This window comes from Schistocerca piceifrons, chromosome 1 (assembly GCF_021461385.2).
Source record: "Schistocerca piceifrons isolate TAMUIC-IGC-003096 chromosome 1, iqSchPice1.1, whole genome shotgun sequence".
Taxonomy (NCBI): Eukaryota; Metazoa; Arthropoda; class Insecta; order Orthoptera; family Acrididae; genus Schistocerca; species Schistocerca piceifrons.
Genome location: NC_060138.1, coordinates 767,669,829 through 767,688,841, shown reverse-complemented (window position 1 = coordinate 767,688,841; position 19,013 = coordinate 767,669,829). Strand labels below are relative to the sequence as shown.

General features: G+C 43.0%; 1 protein-coding gene across 1 annotated transcript in view; it reads right to left on the bottom strand.

Moving 5' to 3' along the window:
• LOC124711425 (tenascin-like) overlaps positions 1 to 19,013 on the bottom strand; it is a 161,473-nt gene that overhangs the window by 75,788 nt on the left and 66,672 nt on the right. Inside the window, exon 4 of the mRNA XM_047241493.1 lies at positions 11,154 to 11,297. Within this exon, the coding sequence (XP_047097449.1) occupies positions 11,154 to 11,297 (144 nt within the window). The remainder of the gene's footprint in view (positions 1 to 11,153; positions 11,298 to 19,013) is intronic.

The following is a 19,013-nucleotide window of genomic DNA, read 5'->3' as shown; positions in this document are numbered from 1 at the left end:
GATACACTGTAAGCAGAGCTGCATCCATCATTATCCCCAATCTCTATCCCGACACCAACTCCTCCAACCCCTCCCCCTCTCCGAACACCCAAAAAAATGGAAAACAAGAGGCGATCTGTGGCGAATGTCCTCTACACGAATTCAAGATAAATTTTCAAGCTGATTAAGTAATGTGGCCACAGCTATTGTGCATCAACTGTAAACAACTTATGTGGTGTGCAGTGCTGCGTCAGCTCACGAAAGAAGGCTCTCTCACCCCCTCCCCCATCCTCCCTCTTCCCTCGCCCCCTCCTCACAAACTCACTTCATCAAATGGATTGCCGACCAGAATGTCTCTCACAACAGTGCTAACTCGGTTACTTAGAAGTATTAGCATACTTTTTGGTGTCTGCGAATAGTGCTGTAGTGTGGTATCATAGTAGAAAGATCCGCTACTGCATCAGGGAACGACCAGCGCACTTCTAAACCGCACAGGGCGTGTCTGTTGAACGACAAACCCAATGAGCTACGTTACCGCGTCATTCAAGTAACATGAAATTTCGTTCTTTAGCTACCTTTAACAGAGACCATATGACCAACTCCGGACTGAAATCGTCTGTAAAGGAAATGAAAGATTTTTCTGCACCATCTCTAGAAAGAATAACAACCACACTTGGCACCTCCACTCCCTCATTCCCCATCTCATCGACACTGTTTTTCGTATTTGCCCCTATAACTTTTCAACCAGCTCCTGAAACACTGTACACTGTTACTTTCAAAGGACTTCAGCAATGCAACAACCTGATCTCATGGCTAATATGGAATGTATCACACAAAGCGACATCTCACACGAGGATGTGGAGAATATAACGCTACCAGCTTAAATGTGTGTCGTCAATCCTTCAATTTTAATGGGGAGTCGAGTGGGCACTAGTCACAATATTTTGGATTAAGGACAAATAAAACAAAAAAAATGAAAGTGATGAGTAGTCAATAGAAAAGAGAATAATTACGTGTTGAACCTCTAAACTGATAGGGCGTTGCAGATGAGGTGAAAGATTTTTGCAATTGCGGGATAATCGGAAACATAATACTGCTATTTTTTTTAATAAAAGAAGCTTCAAGGGAAGTAGTCTTGGGATTTAACGTTGGGCTGGAACTGAGGAAGACTTAAATAAAATTTTTTATCTGTAGCACAGAATTTTATGGAAGGATGGAAAGGAAATGTAAATTATCGGGAAACCACAAAATAAGAAATTGCAGAATTTAGAATGCTTTCTTTAAATCAATTTGAGATGGAATATTTCCTTAAATAAAGCCGTGGCTACTTTCCTGTCCAGTCGTGGTTGTGCTCTGTCTCTAACGACACTGATGAAGACAAGACACTAAAATTTTATCTTTCGTTCATCTAAGCGACTTGAATCAATCTACAGAATACGCGACTGTCGCTGGTGTATGTACGGTTAGTAGGACATGCTTGACAATTGTCAGGCAGAGAAAAAGGGCCGGTGTCCACAGCTTTCATACAGTGTTGGTGTGGTAGCTCTGCGAGGGTTCACTTTGTCTTCCGATGACAGTCCACCGGGAAATGTGGTCCAGATAGATAGACAATCTGGCTGGTGGATTTCGACAAAGATCCACGCTGTTACGGATCTTCGAAGTAGTCGCAGGGGTTGGGGTTGTTTTGGCGTCCCAGATAACGGATGGTCCCCAGCAGTGAGATCGACTTTTTGAAACTATCTATACAGTGATGTAGTCCCTCGTTTGCCACTAATCAGAGAAAAGAATTTCTTGTGTCTATTAGGGCCTTCAAAATGTCACTGATTTTCGGAATGTCTCGGTTACATCCATAAATACGATAAACGTCGACCAAGTTCAGATACCAAATTAGAAATTTCTCCCTGGCACTAAATACAATGTCTTTGCCTAACTTGTTAGACACTTGACATTTTTTCTCACCAAACAGAAAGGCATCAATAAACAGGAATTTTTTAAAATCATTTGTTACCGCAACTTTGGACTCTTAATTCTCATGTAGGAGACATGTATGGACCGTCACTGTACAGTTAACTGTGTGTGATTTTCGAGTCAGATTAAGAATGGAAAACAGCGGAGAAGAGTAAACATTCGAATCATTAACTCGATGACCTGATGGAACAAAACAGTTGGGAACATAATGCAAAGCCACAAATAAAATAGAATTAAATGTAGACTGTTTTAAAACTACCCATTAGAGTAAAACAGAAAGAAGGCATTATTGGTATGAGCTTTTTTCAATATTTTAATTTTTTAGGTGTAAGAAAAGGAAATTATATGTTTTGCATCTCACACCTAATTTGATTAGGTGTAAACATAATTATAGAAACTGGACAAACCACTTTCTTGACAAAAACCTTGAATAAATTATTCGTATTATAACATAAAAACCATGTTCACTTTCTTGTAATACACATGAAATTCATTCTTCAGAAAAAAAAACGTAATCCTGAAGTAACTATTGCTTTTCTGATGTTTTAACTTCCCTAAGTTACACACAAAAGCTGTTCAAACAGTATATTAACTTCGCATAAAGAAAATTCTCTAGAAGTGGAATTTAAAATCAATTATATATATAATGTAAGGTTCTTATCGATACAAAATGTGCCCTGCTATAGACTGTCTTTTTATTATTACTATTATTATTCATTCCTTGCTTATTGTAGATAGTTTTAGGGATATAATGAAGACGCCTGTAAGGTGTTCGTATTAGGAGAAATGGTTACAAAAGATGTTCATGTAATGAAAAATGACATTTGTTTGGTATATTGAACAGTTTATTTGGAATGTTCACCACTATGAGCAGTCTTGCATGGCTGAATAAAGGACTGATGGGACTTCTTTGGCTACCAGACGCTGCAGTATTGTTGAGCAGAGGTCTGGGCGGCGAAGGAGTTGGAAGCAGTTGTTATCTAGAGAGGGAAGGGGAGTACTGTATCATAGCAGGGTGAGGAGCTTGGATGGCGGACATACCACCCAGAGAATTTATATGCTCTCTGACATGTAACTGAAGACAGAGGATGATTTCAGAGGATTTTATAGACAGGGAAGAAGATAATTTGAATCGAGTTCGTTTTGCTGCAAGCGTTAGCCAAGTAATATGTGTAATGTTAAGATTTCATTGCATTTAACGATATGTACATTTTGGTATGCAGGATGAATTATCACTCATGTGTTCAGTATTATAATTATCTTTCCTCCTCCACTGTCAGTTAAAATATTTCTTTAAGAAAGCCAAATAATAAATCTTACATAATTTAAATACTGTGCAAAAGAATAATTTTCTAAGAAAAGGTCATTTTTCATGCAAGTTTGAGTTTCTTTTCTATGTCATTAAAAGTATTCTATATAATTGTAGAATACTCTGCTATAGATTTATAAATATTTCATGAAGCTATTAAGCAAAAGATAGATTTGGTACAACCTGCCCTGTCACTTCTTACACTATTGCATGGGCAATGAGTCATATTTCCAAAAAAATAACAAAAGTTTAATTTCCTAATGCAGCCTGATAAATAACATAAAATAAGAGAAGGTAGTTTTCCATGCAATGACTGATTTCCCATACACGTGCTTCAGCACTTCATGTTGTTCCAGTGTGCATACAGAGTAGAACTGAGTTATCTGTAACAAGGTAAGAATCTGTTGAAGGGTCTAAACGAACCTTTCCAGAGAAAATTAGGAACAATATACGTTTCCAAAATTTCACCCTAATTCAACGGACACGTTTTCTAGCACGGAAAATTTTCGTTACTTAACAATCAGCCAGTGTGTGTGATTGTTTCATGACATAGCCACTCTGAGTATTATTGATAACAGTTCTTTATATGCATTTACAAACAATCAGATGCTGTTTAGGTTAACTAATATCATACAGATCAAAAGTAATTGGCACATATATATGTTACTGTTTAAAACTGAAGGAGCAAAGGTGATTTGAGATCAGAACACATGGGCAGCTCTGTAACTGGAATTTAAAAGTGCTTGCTTTCACTTGCTAGCGAGAGATTTTGTCACACACTAAGTAGAAGCTTGTGAGCTTCACAATTAAGCAGCGTTTCTATATTTGTATAATGTCGTTATTCATTGCACTTCTGTACAATAAAGGATTTTAGTTCGAAAAAATCGTAATGGTTAAGTTACTTGCTTGTTATGCCGAAGATTGTGGGTTCAAGACACATCAAGCCCTCTCCGTTTATTTTTTTTCATCGAAATGACTGGTCATTATTTTTATTCAATTCATTGGCTTTTATTCTGTTCTTTGCCACATCATTTTAAATCATCATATTAACTTTTACTTGACGACAAATGAAAATCTTCTGTCCGTTTTCTTTAAAAGTGAACTATTTCTTTTCTTTAAATCGTTATCAAAATGCATGTGATCATTATTTCCTATCAGTTAATTATTTGAAACTTCCTGGCAGATTAAAACTGTGTGCCCGACCGAGACTCGAACTCGGGACCTTTGCCTTTCGCGGGCAAGTGCTCTACCAACTGAGCTACCGAAGCACGACTCACGGCCGGTACTCACAGCTTTACTTCTGCCAGTACCTCGTCTCCCACCTTCCAAACTTTACAGAAGCTCTCCTGCGAAACTTGCAGAACTAGCACTCCTGAAAGAAAGGATATTGCGGAGACATGGCTTAGCCACAGCCTGGGGGATGTTTCCAGAATGAGATTTTCACTCTGCAGCGGAGTGTGCGCTGATATGAAACTTCCTGGCAGATTAAAACTGTGTGCCCGACCGAGACTCGAACTCGGGACCTTTGCCTTTCGCGGACAAGTGCACTACCAACTGAGCTACCGAAGCACGACTCACGGCCGGTACTCACAGCTTTACTTCTGCCAGTACCTCGTCTCCTACCTTCCAAACCTTACAGAAGCTCTCCTGCGAAACTTGCAGAACTAGCACTCCTGAAAGAAAGGATATTGCGGAGACATGGCTTAGCCACAGCCTGGGGGATGTTTCCAGAATGAGATTTTCACTCTGCAGCGGAGTGTGCGCTGATATGAAACTTCCTGGCAGATTAAAACTGTGTGCCCGACCGAGACTCGAACTCGGGACCTTTGCCTTTCGCGGGCAAGTGCTCTACCAACTGAGCTACCGAAGCACGACTCACGGTCGCTACTCACAGCTTTACGTCTGCCAGTACCTCGTCTCCTACCTTCCAAACTTTACAGAAGCTCTCCTGCGAAACTTGCACACATTTTTAATCTGCGAGGAAGTTTCATATCAGCGCACACTCCGCTGCAGAGTGAAAATCTCATTCTGGAGTTAATTATTTATTTTTTTCATTTCCTAAGCCTTAAAGTATTATCTGAATAATCATATTAATTTTTATTTGAGAAGAAATATAGAATTTAATAGAGTAATTAAAATGACATGGAAGATATTAGAAATGAAAAAAAAATGTTTAAACCAATTAACTGAATAAAAATAATGACAATTACTTCAGTAAAGATTAAAAAAAAGAAGATGGTCCAGATGGGTCTTTGACACTACCTTCAACATACCAGCGAAATTTCTTATTTAATAGCTAGAACGCGGTTCTGTTTCGAAATGCAGTCTTATTTTTAAGGCCATAGTGAAAATGAGAAATTTTGTTTTACCAGTGATTCGCAAACACAGAACTAACAGAATGAATGGCTGGTGGATGTGATATCTGGGATTGTAGCTTACACCACGCAACAGGTGGTTTCAAAAAGTCAGTCCCATACATGGGGACCTCCACTGTAGGTATTCGAGCACTCAGTATCGAACTATGTCACTTAGCTTTCACCATTTCGCTTGCTCAGCCACTCTAAAGGGCGATCCCAAACTGCCACCAGCTCTGAGCGCACTTTCTTCTTGCCAAAAGTAAACCAGAACATTGGCATGGAGGGTCATAGTTACAGTGCATGAAAAATAATGTGCCTAGTATAGGTGCAATCACCAGTGCATGTGTTGGGAGATCGGTAGTGGGGAAATGCCGAGTGCTGGAGGGCAAGTGCCATTCTAAACTGAAACCCAAGCTCACATTCTTTGTAGGTATTGAGTGGAGCCCCTCCAAGCCCACACTTTCATGGTGACTATTCAAGAAGATCTGCTATCATCTATGCCTTGGTCAGTATCTATAAGGAATTCCGCCGAAAATGCAGTAAAATCAGCGATTTAATTTCGCCTGGCTTGTTAACCATTTGTAGCTTTCAAGGAAACGTCATGAGTGACTAATTTTGTGTAAAACATACATTTCTCTTGATGCCATGTTAAAATTTGCTTATTTTTCGAAAACACAGCGGAGTTTAGACGATGTTATCTCACTAACATGTTGTGCAGACACAATTGTGCGAGCACACTGAACCCGTGGTTCATTGAGTTTATTAGGTGAGAAACTGAGGAAACTAAAGTCAATAGTTTATGAGAAAGCACAGCCTTAGTACAAAATTTAGTGTGTGAGGTCTTCACTTACGCTGCTCCAAAAACCTCAGCATTTCTTGTTTAGGGAGCTATCGATAGCCCTAGAAAGTTACGTTCTTCCATCGAAGAAGTCTGTAGTTAGTGGAATAACATGGTCGATAAAGAAGTTTCATAGAATATTCACATGGCAAAATACTCTCCTCTTTGTGGGCTAACATTTGCCAAAATCTCATTTTCATATCTCAAACAGTTTATGAGGTATGAGAGATTTACAAATGTTACGTTCTGGCTGTATCGCGCGATCACAAATGAGTATGCTACATCAGATCAGTTTTCATGAGATTGGTGACGGAGTCCTTCACCTGAGTCTAAAGTAAAATTCCGTACTTCGGTTAAATCTTGAATGCAGCGACATATTATGTAATATCCACTAAAAGCAAAATCATAGCGACCCCTATCTTTCATTACCAACTTTTTCGAATTTCTCGCAGTGTCTTACTTAAATGCAAATACCACAATAACTATACCCATTAACGAAATGATGGGTATGTCATCATGAGGCCGACATATAAAACTATATGTAACGCAAAAATGAATATTTTTTACCTAATAGTTTTCGTAATATCGTTTGAGAATGACTGCAGAGGTTGCGGCTCCATTCTGTCGCCGCAGCTCGTTGCCGACCGGCCGAAAGCGAGCAGCGTCGGCCTTGTCTTCCGACCGAACAAATGAACTCGCCCAACGCTTTCAGCGAAAACTGGTGACTGCACATCGGCCGCCCTGTCCTGCGCGTCGTAGTGAGCCGTCTACGAGGGGCGTTTGAATAGTCCGTGCAAAAATAAAAACTACCTGTGTGTTTGGGGTAAACCTATTTTTATTTTTCGACATAGTCTCTTTTTAGACTTTTTGACTTCGTCCAACGCTGTCATAATTTGCTGATCCCTCCCAAATAGTAGGAATTGTCCAAGTCAGCAAAATAGCGATTAGTTGCTGCAATCACCTTCTCGTTTGAATAAAATCTTTGTCCCGCCAGCCATTTCTTCAAATTTGGGAACAAATAGTAGTCCGAGGAAAACAAGTCTGGAGAATAGGGGGGATGTGAAACGAGTTGGAATCCTGTTTCCATTAATTTTGTGACCACAACTGCTGAGGTGTGCGCTCGTGCATTGTCTTGATGGAAAAGGACATTTTTGCGGTCAAATCACCGGCGTTTTTCTTGCAGCTCGGTTTTCAAGTGGTCCAATAACGATGAAAAATATGCACCTGCAATAGTTTTACCCCTTATCCCTTACGAAACCCAAAAGACAGTCGCCATAACCTTTCTGGCCGAAGGAATGGTCTTCGCCTTTATTGGTGGTAACCCATTGTTTAGATTGTTGTTTGGTCTTAGGAGTATAGTAATGTATCCATGTTTCATCCACAGTGACGAAACGACGCATAAAGTCCTGCAGATTCTTCCTGAACAGCTGCAAACAATTCTTGCAACACTGCACACGATTTCGTTTTTGGTCAAACGTGAGGAATCGCGGAACCCATCTTGTGGATTGCTTTCTCATGTCCAAATGTTTATGCAAACTATTATGTACCCATTCATTCGAGATGCCCACAGCACTAGCAATCTCACGCATCTTAGCTCTTCTGTTCATCCATCACCATATCATGGATTTTATCAATGGTTTCTGGAGTTGTAACCTCCACAGGGCGTCCAGAACGGTCAGCATCACTTGTGCCCGTATGGCCACTCCGAAAATTTTGAAGCCACTTATAAACTGTTCTAATCGAAGGTGCCGAGTCACCGTAATGTTTATCAAGCCTCTCTTTAGTCTCCTGAGGCGTTTTGCCTTTCGTAAAATAATGTTTAATCACCACACGAAATTTTTTTTCGTCCATTTTTTGACAATCACTCGACTTCCTTGATTCGCATGAATGCAAAACGCAAAGAAATAGACCAATATGGCTGAAACTTGGTGTGCGTTCTTTCCAGAGATGCTACTAACTAAACATGACCTCGATACGCGCTGGTGGTGCTATCTCTCGGACTTTGCACGGACTTTTCAAACGCCCCTCGTATATTGCGTGCATAATGCCTTGGCCGCTAATGGAAGGGCGCTCAGAGCGCTTTAGGGGAAACGCGGAACACTGGAGGGGAAGAGCCGTTCTAAACTAAAGCCTACACTAACATTTTTGTAAATATTAAGTGGGACCTCTAAAAGCCTACATTTGCATGGTCACCATTCAAAAAGATCTACTGTCACATCTCCTTTCGTTAGTACCTAAAAAGAATTCCGCCGAAAATGCAGCTATTTATTTTCCCCTGGCTTGTTAACCATCGGTAACTTTCAGAGATGCGTCACGAGCGACGAATTTTACGTAAAACCTACACAATTCTATTGTTGCCATGTCATAACTCGCTTCTTTTGTCAAAATGCAGCGGAGTTTACACTGTCTCACCTCACTAACAAATTGAGCAGACACAGTTGCGACAGCATTCTGAAACTCTGGTTTATTAAGTGAGGTCAGCAACGTATGAGAAAGCCCGTCGTCGGTACAAAACAACTTGTAATATCTTAAGGCATTTTATTGCAAAACCGATAGCTTTTCTCGTTTTAGCAGCTATCCATGGCCCTTAAAACTTACATTCTTTCACCAAAAAAGTCTGTAGTTGTTGGAATAAAACGGTAGGTAATAAAGTTTTGCTAACAGATAATGCTATCATTTGACAAATCTCGTTTCGATATCTGAAATCATTTATGAAATATGAGGAATGCTGTGGGTATTTCGCTCTGGCTTTATAGCTGGCGTGGCGCGATCGCAAATGAGTGTGCTACATGCGATCAGTTTTCTGGAGATTGATGACAGTTGGATACCTCCACCCAAGTCTAAAGAAAAATTCAGTATCCAGAATGAGATTGTCACTCTGCAGCGGAGTGTGCGCTGATATGAAACTTCCTGGCAGATTAAAACTGTGTGCCCGACCGAGACTCGAACTCGGGACCTTTGCCTTTCAGGAGTGCTAGTTCTGCAAGGTTCGCAGGAGAGTTTCTGTAAAGTTTGGAAGGTAGGAGTCGAGATATTGGCGGAAGTAAAGCTGTGAGTACCGGGCGTGAGTCGTGTTTCGGTAGCTCAGTTGGTAGAGCACTTGCCCGCGAAGGCAAAGGTCCCGAGTTCGAGTCTCGGTCGGGTACACAGTTTTAATCTGCCAGGAAGTTTCAAAAATTCAGTATGTTAGCTAAATTTCATAAGCAACAACATATTATGTAATACTCACCAAGCCGGACGGAGTGGCCGTGCGGTTCTAGGCGCTACAGTCTGGAACCGCGTGACCGCTACAGTCGCAGGTTCGAATCCTGCCTCGGGCATGGATGTGTGTGATGTCCTTAGGTTAGTTAAGTGTAAGTAGTTCTAAGTTCTAGGGGACTGATGACCTCTGCAGTTAAGTCCCATAGTGCTCAGAACCATTTGAACCAATACACACCAAAGGCAAAATGATATCGACTTCTATTTTTCATTGTGCACTTTTCCAGATATCGCGGTGTCTTAGTTTCACATAAATATGACGATAACTATGGTCATTAACGAAATAATGGGCACATTATCATGAACTTGACATACGAGGTGCGACAATAAAGTAATGACACTGATTTTCTTTGCAACATGTGGCAACCCTGCAGTCTTGTGTAGGCACAATATTTTGATCTTGGTTTATAAGCTGCTTCTAGTCCAAGTAGCGCATCGATGCAACTGCTCAGTCGTGAGTTGTGCTGTAATGAGTTAACACATGTTTGTGTCTCTCGTCATGGAAATGGAACCGCATAATATTGCGCAACGGTATGCCATTTCTTTTTGCGTTAAACTGAGTGAAAACGCAACGACAACTTACGGTAAGCTTCAGAAGGCTTTTGGAGAGGAGGTTATGTCACGAACTCGAGTTTTTCGTTGGCATAAAATTTTTAGTGAAGGCAGAACGAATGTTGAAGATGAAGTGTGAAATGCATGCTTGTGTGCTTCTTTGATTCCAAGGGAATTGTTCATAAAGTGTGGATGCCTCCTGGACAAACAGTTAACCAATATTACTACAAAGAAATTTTAGCAAGACTTCATAAAAGAGTACTTCGTGTCTGTGCGAACATTGCTGATAATTGGATTCTGCATCACGATAGTGCGCCATCCCATACTGCTGTGTCAGTACAGCAATTTTTAACCTCAAAACCTTATTCACCAGATACATCTTTTTTTCTATTTCCAAGAGTCAAAACGGTGGTCAGGGGACACCATTTTCAAACAACATAAGATGTCCAAAAAGCTGTGACGAGGATCTTGGAGTATATTACAGTAGATGAGTTCCAGAAATGCTAGCATCAGTGGTAGAAGCGCTGGAAAAAGTATGTGCAGTCAGAAGGGAACTACTTTGAAGGAGACAACACTAAACCTGAGTAAAACGGTAAGCAACAATTTTTTTCACATCAGTCTCATTACTTTAGTGTTGCACCTCGTATAAAGCTATTAGTGAAGCAAAAATGATTTTTCTTACCAAAAAGTTTGTGTAAAATCGTTTGATAAAGATTGCAGGGTGCGCGCCACGGTTCTGTCATCGCTGACTGGCCGAAAGGTGGAAAACGCTTATCGGCCTCCCCTTCCGAGCAAACGAATGCGGTTTGGACGAAAAGTGGTCACTGCGCATCGACCACTGCGCGAGCTGTACATGAGAATACGTTCAGTATGAAGGATGAGCGATACTCACTGCAGCTCATGATCGTGTAGTCGGGCGCGTAGCCGTCCTCGCAGGCGCAGGTGCCGTTGCTGGCGCAGCGCACGTGCTGGTGGTCACCGTCAACGGCCAAGTAGCACGAGCCCTCCACGTCTCCCATGCACTTGTCGTTCAGACCTGAAACATCGCACCGTACTGCTCTGTAGCCGCAGCACAGCCCTCATACCTTTCAAGTGGTTCAAAATAACACTTAAGACTATGTAATATGAACAAGTCAGAAGGTCATAATGGATTTCGCCGGCCGGAGTGGCCGAGCGGTTCTAGGCGCTACAGTCTGGAACCGCGCTACCGCTATGGTCGCAGGTTCGAATCCTGCCTCGGGCATGGATGTGTGTGATGTCCTTAGGTTAGTTAGGTTTAAGTAGTTCTAAGTTCTAGGGGACTGATGACCTCAGAAGTTAAGTCCCATAGTGCTCAGAGCCATTTGAACCATTTGAACCATAATAGATTTCTAATTATTCGTTGAATACGGATCGAAATTAGCGCCCAGATCATTGACCCGTGTGTCGGCTCTCAACATACAGGGTGTCCAGAAAAGGGCTCCCTAATTTCAAAATTAAATATCTCGAAAACAAAGATCGATAGAGGAATGCAGTAAACGGTATGTTTATTGTGAAAGCTGTAAGAAGTTTATACAGCAGTTTGAAATAATAGTTACAAAAGCTGCTAACAGATGGCGCTGCACGCTGTTCAGCTCATATCAGCATACATACGTGAAATAATCGTATGAAAACAATCTCTGCAAACAATCACATTACAATGTTTTCAAAATGTTCACCATTGGCACTACAGAGGTGGCGCAAACGAAAAATGAAATTCACCATCACATTTCGTAGTTTGTCAACCAAAATGGATTCACATGCCACAGAGATCACCGATTCAAGCTCGTCCAGCGTGGCGGGATGCTTCGGGTAGACCATGTCTTTCACTGTGCCCCACAAAAAAAAGTCACAGGGAGCCAAATCCGGCAAATACGGAGGACAATCCACGCCTGCACCAGTAAATTTGGGATATTCCAAAGCAATGATTCGATTCCCTAAGTATTCCTTAAGAAAACGAAACACTTGTTCGGTCCGATGTGGTCGGGCTCCATCTTGCATAAACCATTCAGTACCTGGTCGATCCTCTAACGCTTGCTGTGTGGCAACAAATTGTTCCAAAATTGCAACGTAACGTGCACCAGTGACCGTTTCTCGAATGAAAAAAGGACCAATAATGCCTCTGCTGCAAACTGCAGCACACACAGTAACTTTAGGAGAATACAGGGGTTTCGCTTCACACCAATATGGCTTTTCGGAACCCCAAAATCGCCAGTTCTGCTTATTCACGTATCCATTCAGGTGGAAGTGTGCCTCATCTGTAAACCAGATGCAGCCAACATCAAATCCTTCACTATCAATCATTGTGAGCATCTGATTAGCAAAGGCAACCCTTTGTTGCACAGCTCGTACGGGTATGGCCTGGTGCCTTTGAATTTTGAGTGGAAACATGTGTAGGCTCTTTCTCAGTATTTTCTGCGCGCTGGAACGCTTCAAACCAGTCTCAGATGCAATTCTTCGGACGGATGACATTGGATTTCGCTGAATAATTCCAGAAACTGTGGCGATACTTTCAGGCGTAACTGCGGTTTGCTTGCGGCCAACATGCCCCACTAGATCATCAGTTACGCTGCCTGTTCGTTGAAATTTTGCGAAGAGCGTACGAATGGTTTTCGCATCGGGTCCTTTTGGAACATTAAATCGTGCTTGAAAACTTCGCCTTGTTGCCGTAGGACTCTCTTCTAACCTGTGGTACTCTAGCACCAGGAAAACGCCTTATTCAATAGACTACATGGTTTTAATCTCTTCCTTCGGTACGCTAACCTCCTTTCACGTTTCAATAGTGGTTCAAATGGCTCTGAGCACTATGGGACTTAACAGCTATGGTCATCAGTCCCCTAGAACTTAGAACTACTTACACCTAACTAACCTAAGAACATCACACAACACCCAGTCATCACGAGGCAGAGAAAATCCCTGACCCCGCCGGGAAACAAACCCGGGAACCCGGGCGCGGGAAGCGAGAACGCTACCGCACGACCACGAGCTGCGGACATTTCAATAGCGGAACTGATCGCTCTGGGCTTCGGATCACTATTTATACTAGGCATTACGTATGGTGATTACAGCGCCATCTGTTAGCAGCTTTTGTAACTATTATTTCAAACTGCTGTATAAACTTCTTACAGCTGGAACGTCCCCTTAGAAAAATTTTACACGACTGTCCTTAAACTGACACACAATATTTTGTTAGCGCAACGCAATCTGACTTTCAATAATCCCTACAAAAGAATGGGCCCTGACTAACATTAAACTATACCTTTCACAAATCACTTACCTCACAAAAATTTTCGCTACTCAAGCTACTGCAATACAGCGAGCGCCACTACTGCCAGCTAAATAAAAGATTCAAAGTACTGAAGGCACTAACTACTGACAGGCATAGTTAGCAAATGAAAGATTTTGGTAGAGAACAACCAATGTATTTACCTCAATAGTCATAATATATATAGCAGTTCATGACAAATTCCAAAACTCCGCCATCTCTCTCCCCACATCCACCACTGCTGGCGGCTCACCTCCAACTGCGCAACGCTACGTGCTGTTCACATCCAGCTGCCGCTGCCCAACACTACAATGGCAGACAACAATGCAAACTAGCCACAGACTGCATACAGCACAGCCAGTGATTTTCATACAGTGCGCTACGTAACGTTGCCAATAAGAAAACCTAAACAGTCAACTTACACAGCTTTCACAATAAACATACCGTTTACTGCATTCCTCTATCGATCTTTGTTTTCGAGATATTTAATTTTGAAATCAGGGAGTCCTTTTCTGGACACCCTGTATATCGCGCTGTAAAGATTGTTCTGTGTCCCTCCATTCCATCGTTAATTGGTTCTTTCATATTTATCGTTATGCTACGTACGATTCAGTTGAGATTCCCCTCTGGCGGCGTGTCTGGTCTTATCGATCTTCGAGTCGTTGCTTCCTGTTATCCTTGTGTAAGGGAATAAGATCTTTGGGGGGATGGTCGGTTGGTTGCCTAGCGGTGACGAGTCGGTCGGTCGTTTTTAAAATCGGGAATGAGATAATGTCGTACGATGAGACCGCGGCGTGGCGGTGGAGAGTTGGCTGTTGTTCCGAGAAGCCGCATGGTCTATCCTGGCGGTGCGAGACGTGTGGGCCGAGTTGACGGGACAAGGCTGTAAGCTCTTGCTGTAAACACCCGGGGGGCCACGACTGTGGTTCCGAGTCACTACTTGGTGGGAGCGGTAACGGATGTCTTTAAATTTTCCGTCTGGAGGCGGGAATGATGGACTAGTAACTCGCCTAACCTGAGGAGTGGTATTTCGCCGCAGTGGGTGCAGAGAAGACGAGGGCTCCGGTGGCAGAGCGCGTGGCTGCGTGACTGTGCCCAGTTGGGTATGCTCGCGACGAGTACACGGTCGGGTGTGAGGAACCTTTGCATCGTAGTTCACCTGCTGTTTCTCTGATAAACTGCAAGTTCAGTTCGATAATGTTTAGATGTTAACTGAAGAATTTTGGTTTGTGCAACCAGCGTCTTTCCTGCCTTGTGGCCTCCTGCGTTCGAATTTCCTGTCCCCGTCGCCGGTGTAATTATAGACCGTGATCTTTTGGCTTCTTATCAGTACTGCCTGGGAGGAAGTGTATTTCTGGGCAGGAATTATGGTTCCTGATTTGATTCCTCCTCCTCCTTTGGCCTCGCGTGAGGTCGATGTGATTGCTGAATGTGAGGCGTTGTGGTCTGTTCGTCCGCTTCTAGCCTGAGCATCCTTCGGGAGACAATTGTGGCCGCCCTTACACCCGGTCGGTTAATTATTTGTATCCCAGGACATTTTGGTGGCAAGACATAGTATTCAAGTTGTTAGTTATTGTAAAATGTTAAATGGTTGTATTTTACTCTGATTGTTTTTGGCTACTGTTTAAAAAGGTTAAGTTTGCCTTTCATTGGTGGGATTTTAAAATTACGTGGCTTTAAATTTGTTAGTTATGGTAAAAGGTGAATGACTGTATCTTTACTTTGTTTTAGTCTACTTGGCATCCTTTGAAAATGCTAGTTCTGTCTGCCTGTTAGCGAGCCCTTGTAATTTAACATCTTGTTGTGCCAATGATTAAAAGAAGTTGGCTCCCTACATGTTCTGTAGCGAAATTGTATGCAAATTGGTGGTTTTTGTTTCATTACTTGGAAAGTTTTAATTTTGTTATTAAATGCTTTATCCAAGTCTGTTTTATGTAAAATGGCTTGGCTATTAACGGTAAAGTAAAGTTTTTAATTTCATTACTTGGAAAATTTTGATTTGTTATCAAATGTTTTATCAAAGTCGGTTTTAAGTAAAATGACTTGGCCGTTAACTGTAAAGTAAATTGTTTTGAAAAGGCACTCATGCCAACTAGCTTTTTGGATCTGTTCCTGGTCAAGTGATAAAGAAATGACTTTTAATGGTTGAAGTAATCAATAAAGAAATTGTAAGTTGCAACTCGACAGTAACCAACTAATTTTGGGCCAGTTTCCCAACTGGGGGTTTTCCTTGATTAATCGTAACACCCGTCTCAATCATATTTATCGAGAATGTACTGCAGAACGAACAGTCGCATTAAGTTGGAAAGGATCGAAAATCACTTTCGGTTACAAAAAGGGTGGAAGATCGGATGCTCAGCATTACCCCATCTGACAAAAATTACGTAGATACTCCTATATAGTGCAGAATTGGCCACTTGATGTCACGATGTCACGAGAGGCGGACCCCTCTGTACGAAAGGAGGTGGGGAGTACTCTGTTGTCAGTAGAGAAGCAGTAACAGCAAAATGGGTCAGTCAAGAGAAATCAGTGACTTTGAACCTGGACCAGTTACAGGATGTCGTCTGAGTAATAAAGCCTTCAGTCACATTTTCACCGTTCTAAGGCCGCCCAAGTCGGCCGTTGGCGACGTGATTATGAAGTGGAAACGCGAAGAAACAGTCAGATCTAAACCAAGACCAGATGGAGCTCATGTACTGGAAGACAGGGACAGTGGAACATTGTGGAGGTTGGTTGTAAAATCTCGTGCTGAATCAGGGGGGAGGAATCACTCTGAGTTCCAAAGTGCTACCAACAGTATAGTTAGCACAATGACTCTGCATAGGGGGTTAAAAGGAATGGGGTATATTGGTCGAGCGACTCCTCATAAAGCACACATTTCAGCAGTCCGTGTTAAGCGACACATGTGGTGGTAAAACCAGCGACACCACTGGACATTGGACGGGCATAAGCAAGTGATCTCGATTGATGAATCCCGCTATACACTGCGGAAGGGTTTGTGTTTGACAAATGCCTGGAGAACTTTACCTGCCACCGCTTTTAGTGGCAACAGCGAAGCACAGAGGTGGTAGTGTTACTGTGTGGAGGTGTTTTTTGTGGTCAGGTTGTTAACTTTCACTGTGTGTAAGAGAACACTAAATTCGGAAGGTTACGGACAGATTTTACAGCGTTGTATACCACCTACGTTAAAGGAACAAGTCGGGGATGATGACTGTCTGTGTAAGCATGGTAATGCACCATGTCATATAGCAGCATGTGAGCCAATGGTCTGTGCACAGTAGTATTTCTGAAATGGACTGCCCCACCTAATCTAAAACAAATGGACTGTCGATTACGCTCCAGACCCCAGGATCAACTGGTTTCGGGCCTTGAGGAGGAATGGGCTGCCGTTCCCCCACAGACATTCAGACGCCTCATTGAAAACTTTCCCAGCAGACTCGAAGTGGTCATAATGGTGAATGGTCGATACATCTCATATTACTGTCCAGAATAGTTGTCTTCATACATCTGATCAAGTGGTGTATAGCACAATACTGCTGACGTCAAACTGTTGGAGGATCCTGAACAAAAATCTTCGTTCAACATTAATGTTCCTGGAGGAAAAGATGCTCCCCACAAAGAATCGTCACAGCCTGTTTTGTGCGATATTCTGAGCACAAGTTACAGCCAGGTGCGGGCCGGATTGCAGTAAGTTACGCTGACCAGTGATTGCGAAGTGGAATGGAGGCCACAGGGTCGTCGAAAAGCTGAAAAGAGTAAACGCAGCGGTTCGCATGGTGCAAGCTGTAGGCAGACGGAGCCCACTGGGACAACCGGGGTGTGGGGCGTACATGACTCGGAGCGATGTGTTAGCGAAGCAGAGGCGCGCAGCCGAATATAAATAGGTGTTGTTTTCTAACGTGGTTCATTCAAGTGTGGCAGCTCTCCTGGAGAGCGGGGCGTGTCACTCCGCCGGGCTACACGCAACAACAGATGGGGCGACAGTGTCCCAATCCACAGCAGGTCATTGGTTCGACCCTCTGAGGTTGACGTGGGCTCCGCAGCCAGCCAGGGTGGGCCACTCTTCACCTCGCTAACGCGGGCAGTCGTCTCGGCTCCAGACACACGCCGGAGACTTCTGTGACGAGGACCGCAGATTCGGAGGCCGGATCGCAGGCAGTCATTGCCACCGTGTTCCCAGCTATGCAAGCTGAGGAAGAAGCAGCAGCGGGGCCAGCCTATGGCTTCCGGCGGAGCAGCGCGGAGACAACGAGGACAGCGGTCGCTGAGTCGGCTCTCGGAACTCTACAGCTGGCGCACAAGGCCAGCACACACAGCATTGCGTTACACAGGCCATTGGGGGTGCTTCCTCAGCATTGCAGGCCACTGATGCAGACAGAGGTGAACGAAGTTCTGTAGAGGAAACGAATAAATCATTTGAAAATTTCTCGCCGAGTTTTAATACAGCACCTCCTGGCACTCACCCATTACATTTGGTGTCAATAGGCCGCATTTGGCGTCTGATACCACAACATTTGGTATTAGTCACAACAATACCAAGTTTCAGGCATTATCTCCCACCACGGAAACAAAGTGGCCGATGGCCTTTAATTAACGAGAGAGAGTAGCAGCGTTTGCGTAGAATTGTCTGTGCTAACGGACAAGTAACACTGCGAGAAATAACCGCAGAAATCAGTGTGGGACGTACGACGAACGTATCCGTTAGGACAGTGCGGCGAAATTTGTTGTTAGTGGGCTATGGCTGCAGACGACCGACGTGGGTACCTTTGCTAATAGCACGACACCACCGAGCTGTGTTTACAAGGAATGGACTGGGTCCTCTGTTCCATGCCAACTGATCATTGATTGGAAATGGTTACGTTCGGCTACTTGGAGACCATTTGCAGCCATTTATGGACTTCACAAACAACGATGGATTTTGTATGGATGACATTGCACCAAGTCACCAGTCTACAATTGTTCGCGATTTGTTTGAAGAACATCCTGGACAATTCGAAGGAATGATCTGGCCGCCCAGATCGCCCGACGTGACTCCTCTCGAACATTTATAGGACGTAATCGAGAGGTCAGTTCATCCACAAAATCCTGCATCGGCAATACTTTCGCAGTTATGGGCGGCTGTAGAGGCAACATGGCTCAGCTTTCCTGTAGGGGACTTCCAACGACTTGTTGAGTCCCTGCCAAGTCGAGTTGCTGCGTCGCTCCGGGCAAAAGTAGATCCGACACGATTTTCCTTGCCTTTTGTCACTTCAGTGTAGTTTCATTAATATTATCCTGTCTGCGGGGGACAGAAAATAGGGGTGTTAATTATTTATAAAATGAGCTTGGTAGATATTAGTAAACTAAGACGAGATAAGTGGATCCCTCTACTTCTTTCCTTGCATCAGTTGTTCGTTCATCACACATGCTGTATTCTTTCTAAATTACAGGACGACCATAAAAGACTTTAGCCCTGAAATTTCACTAAAT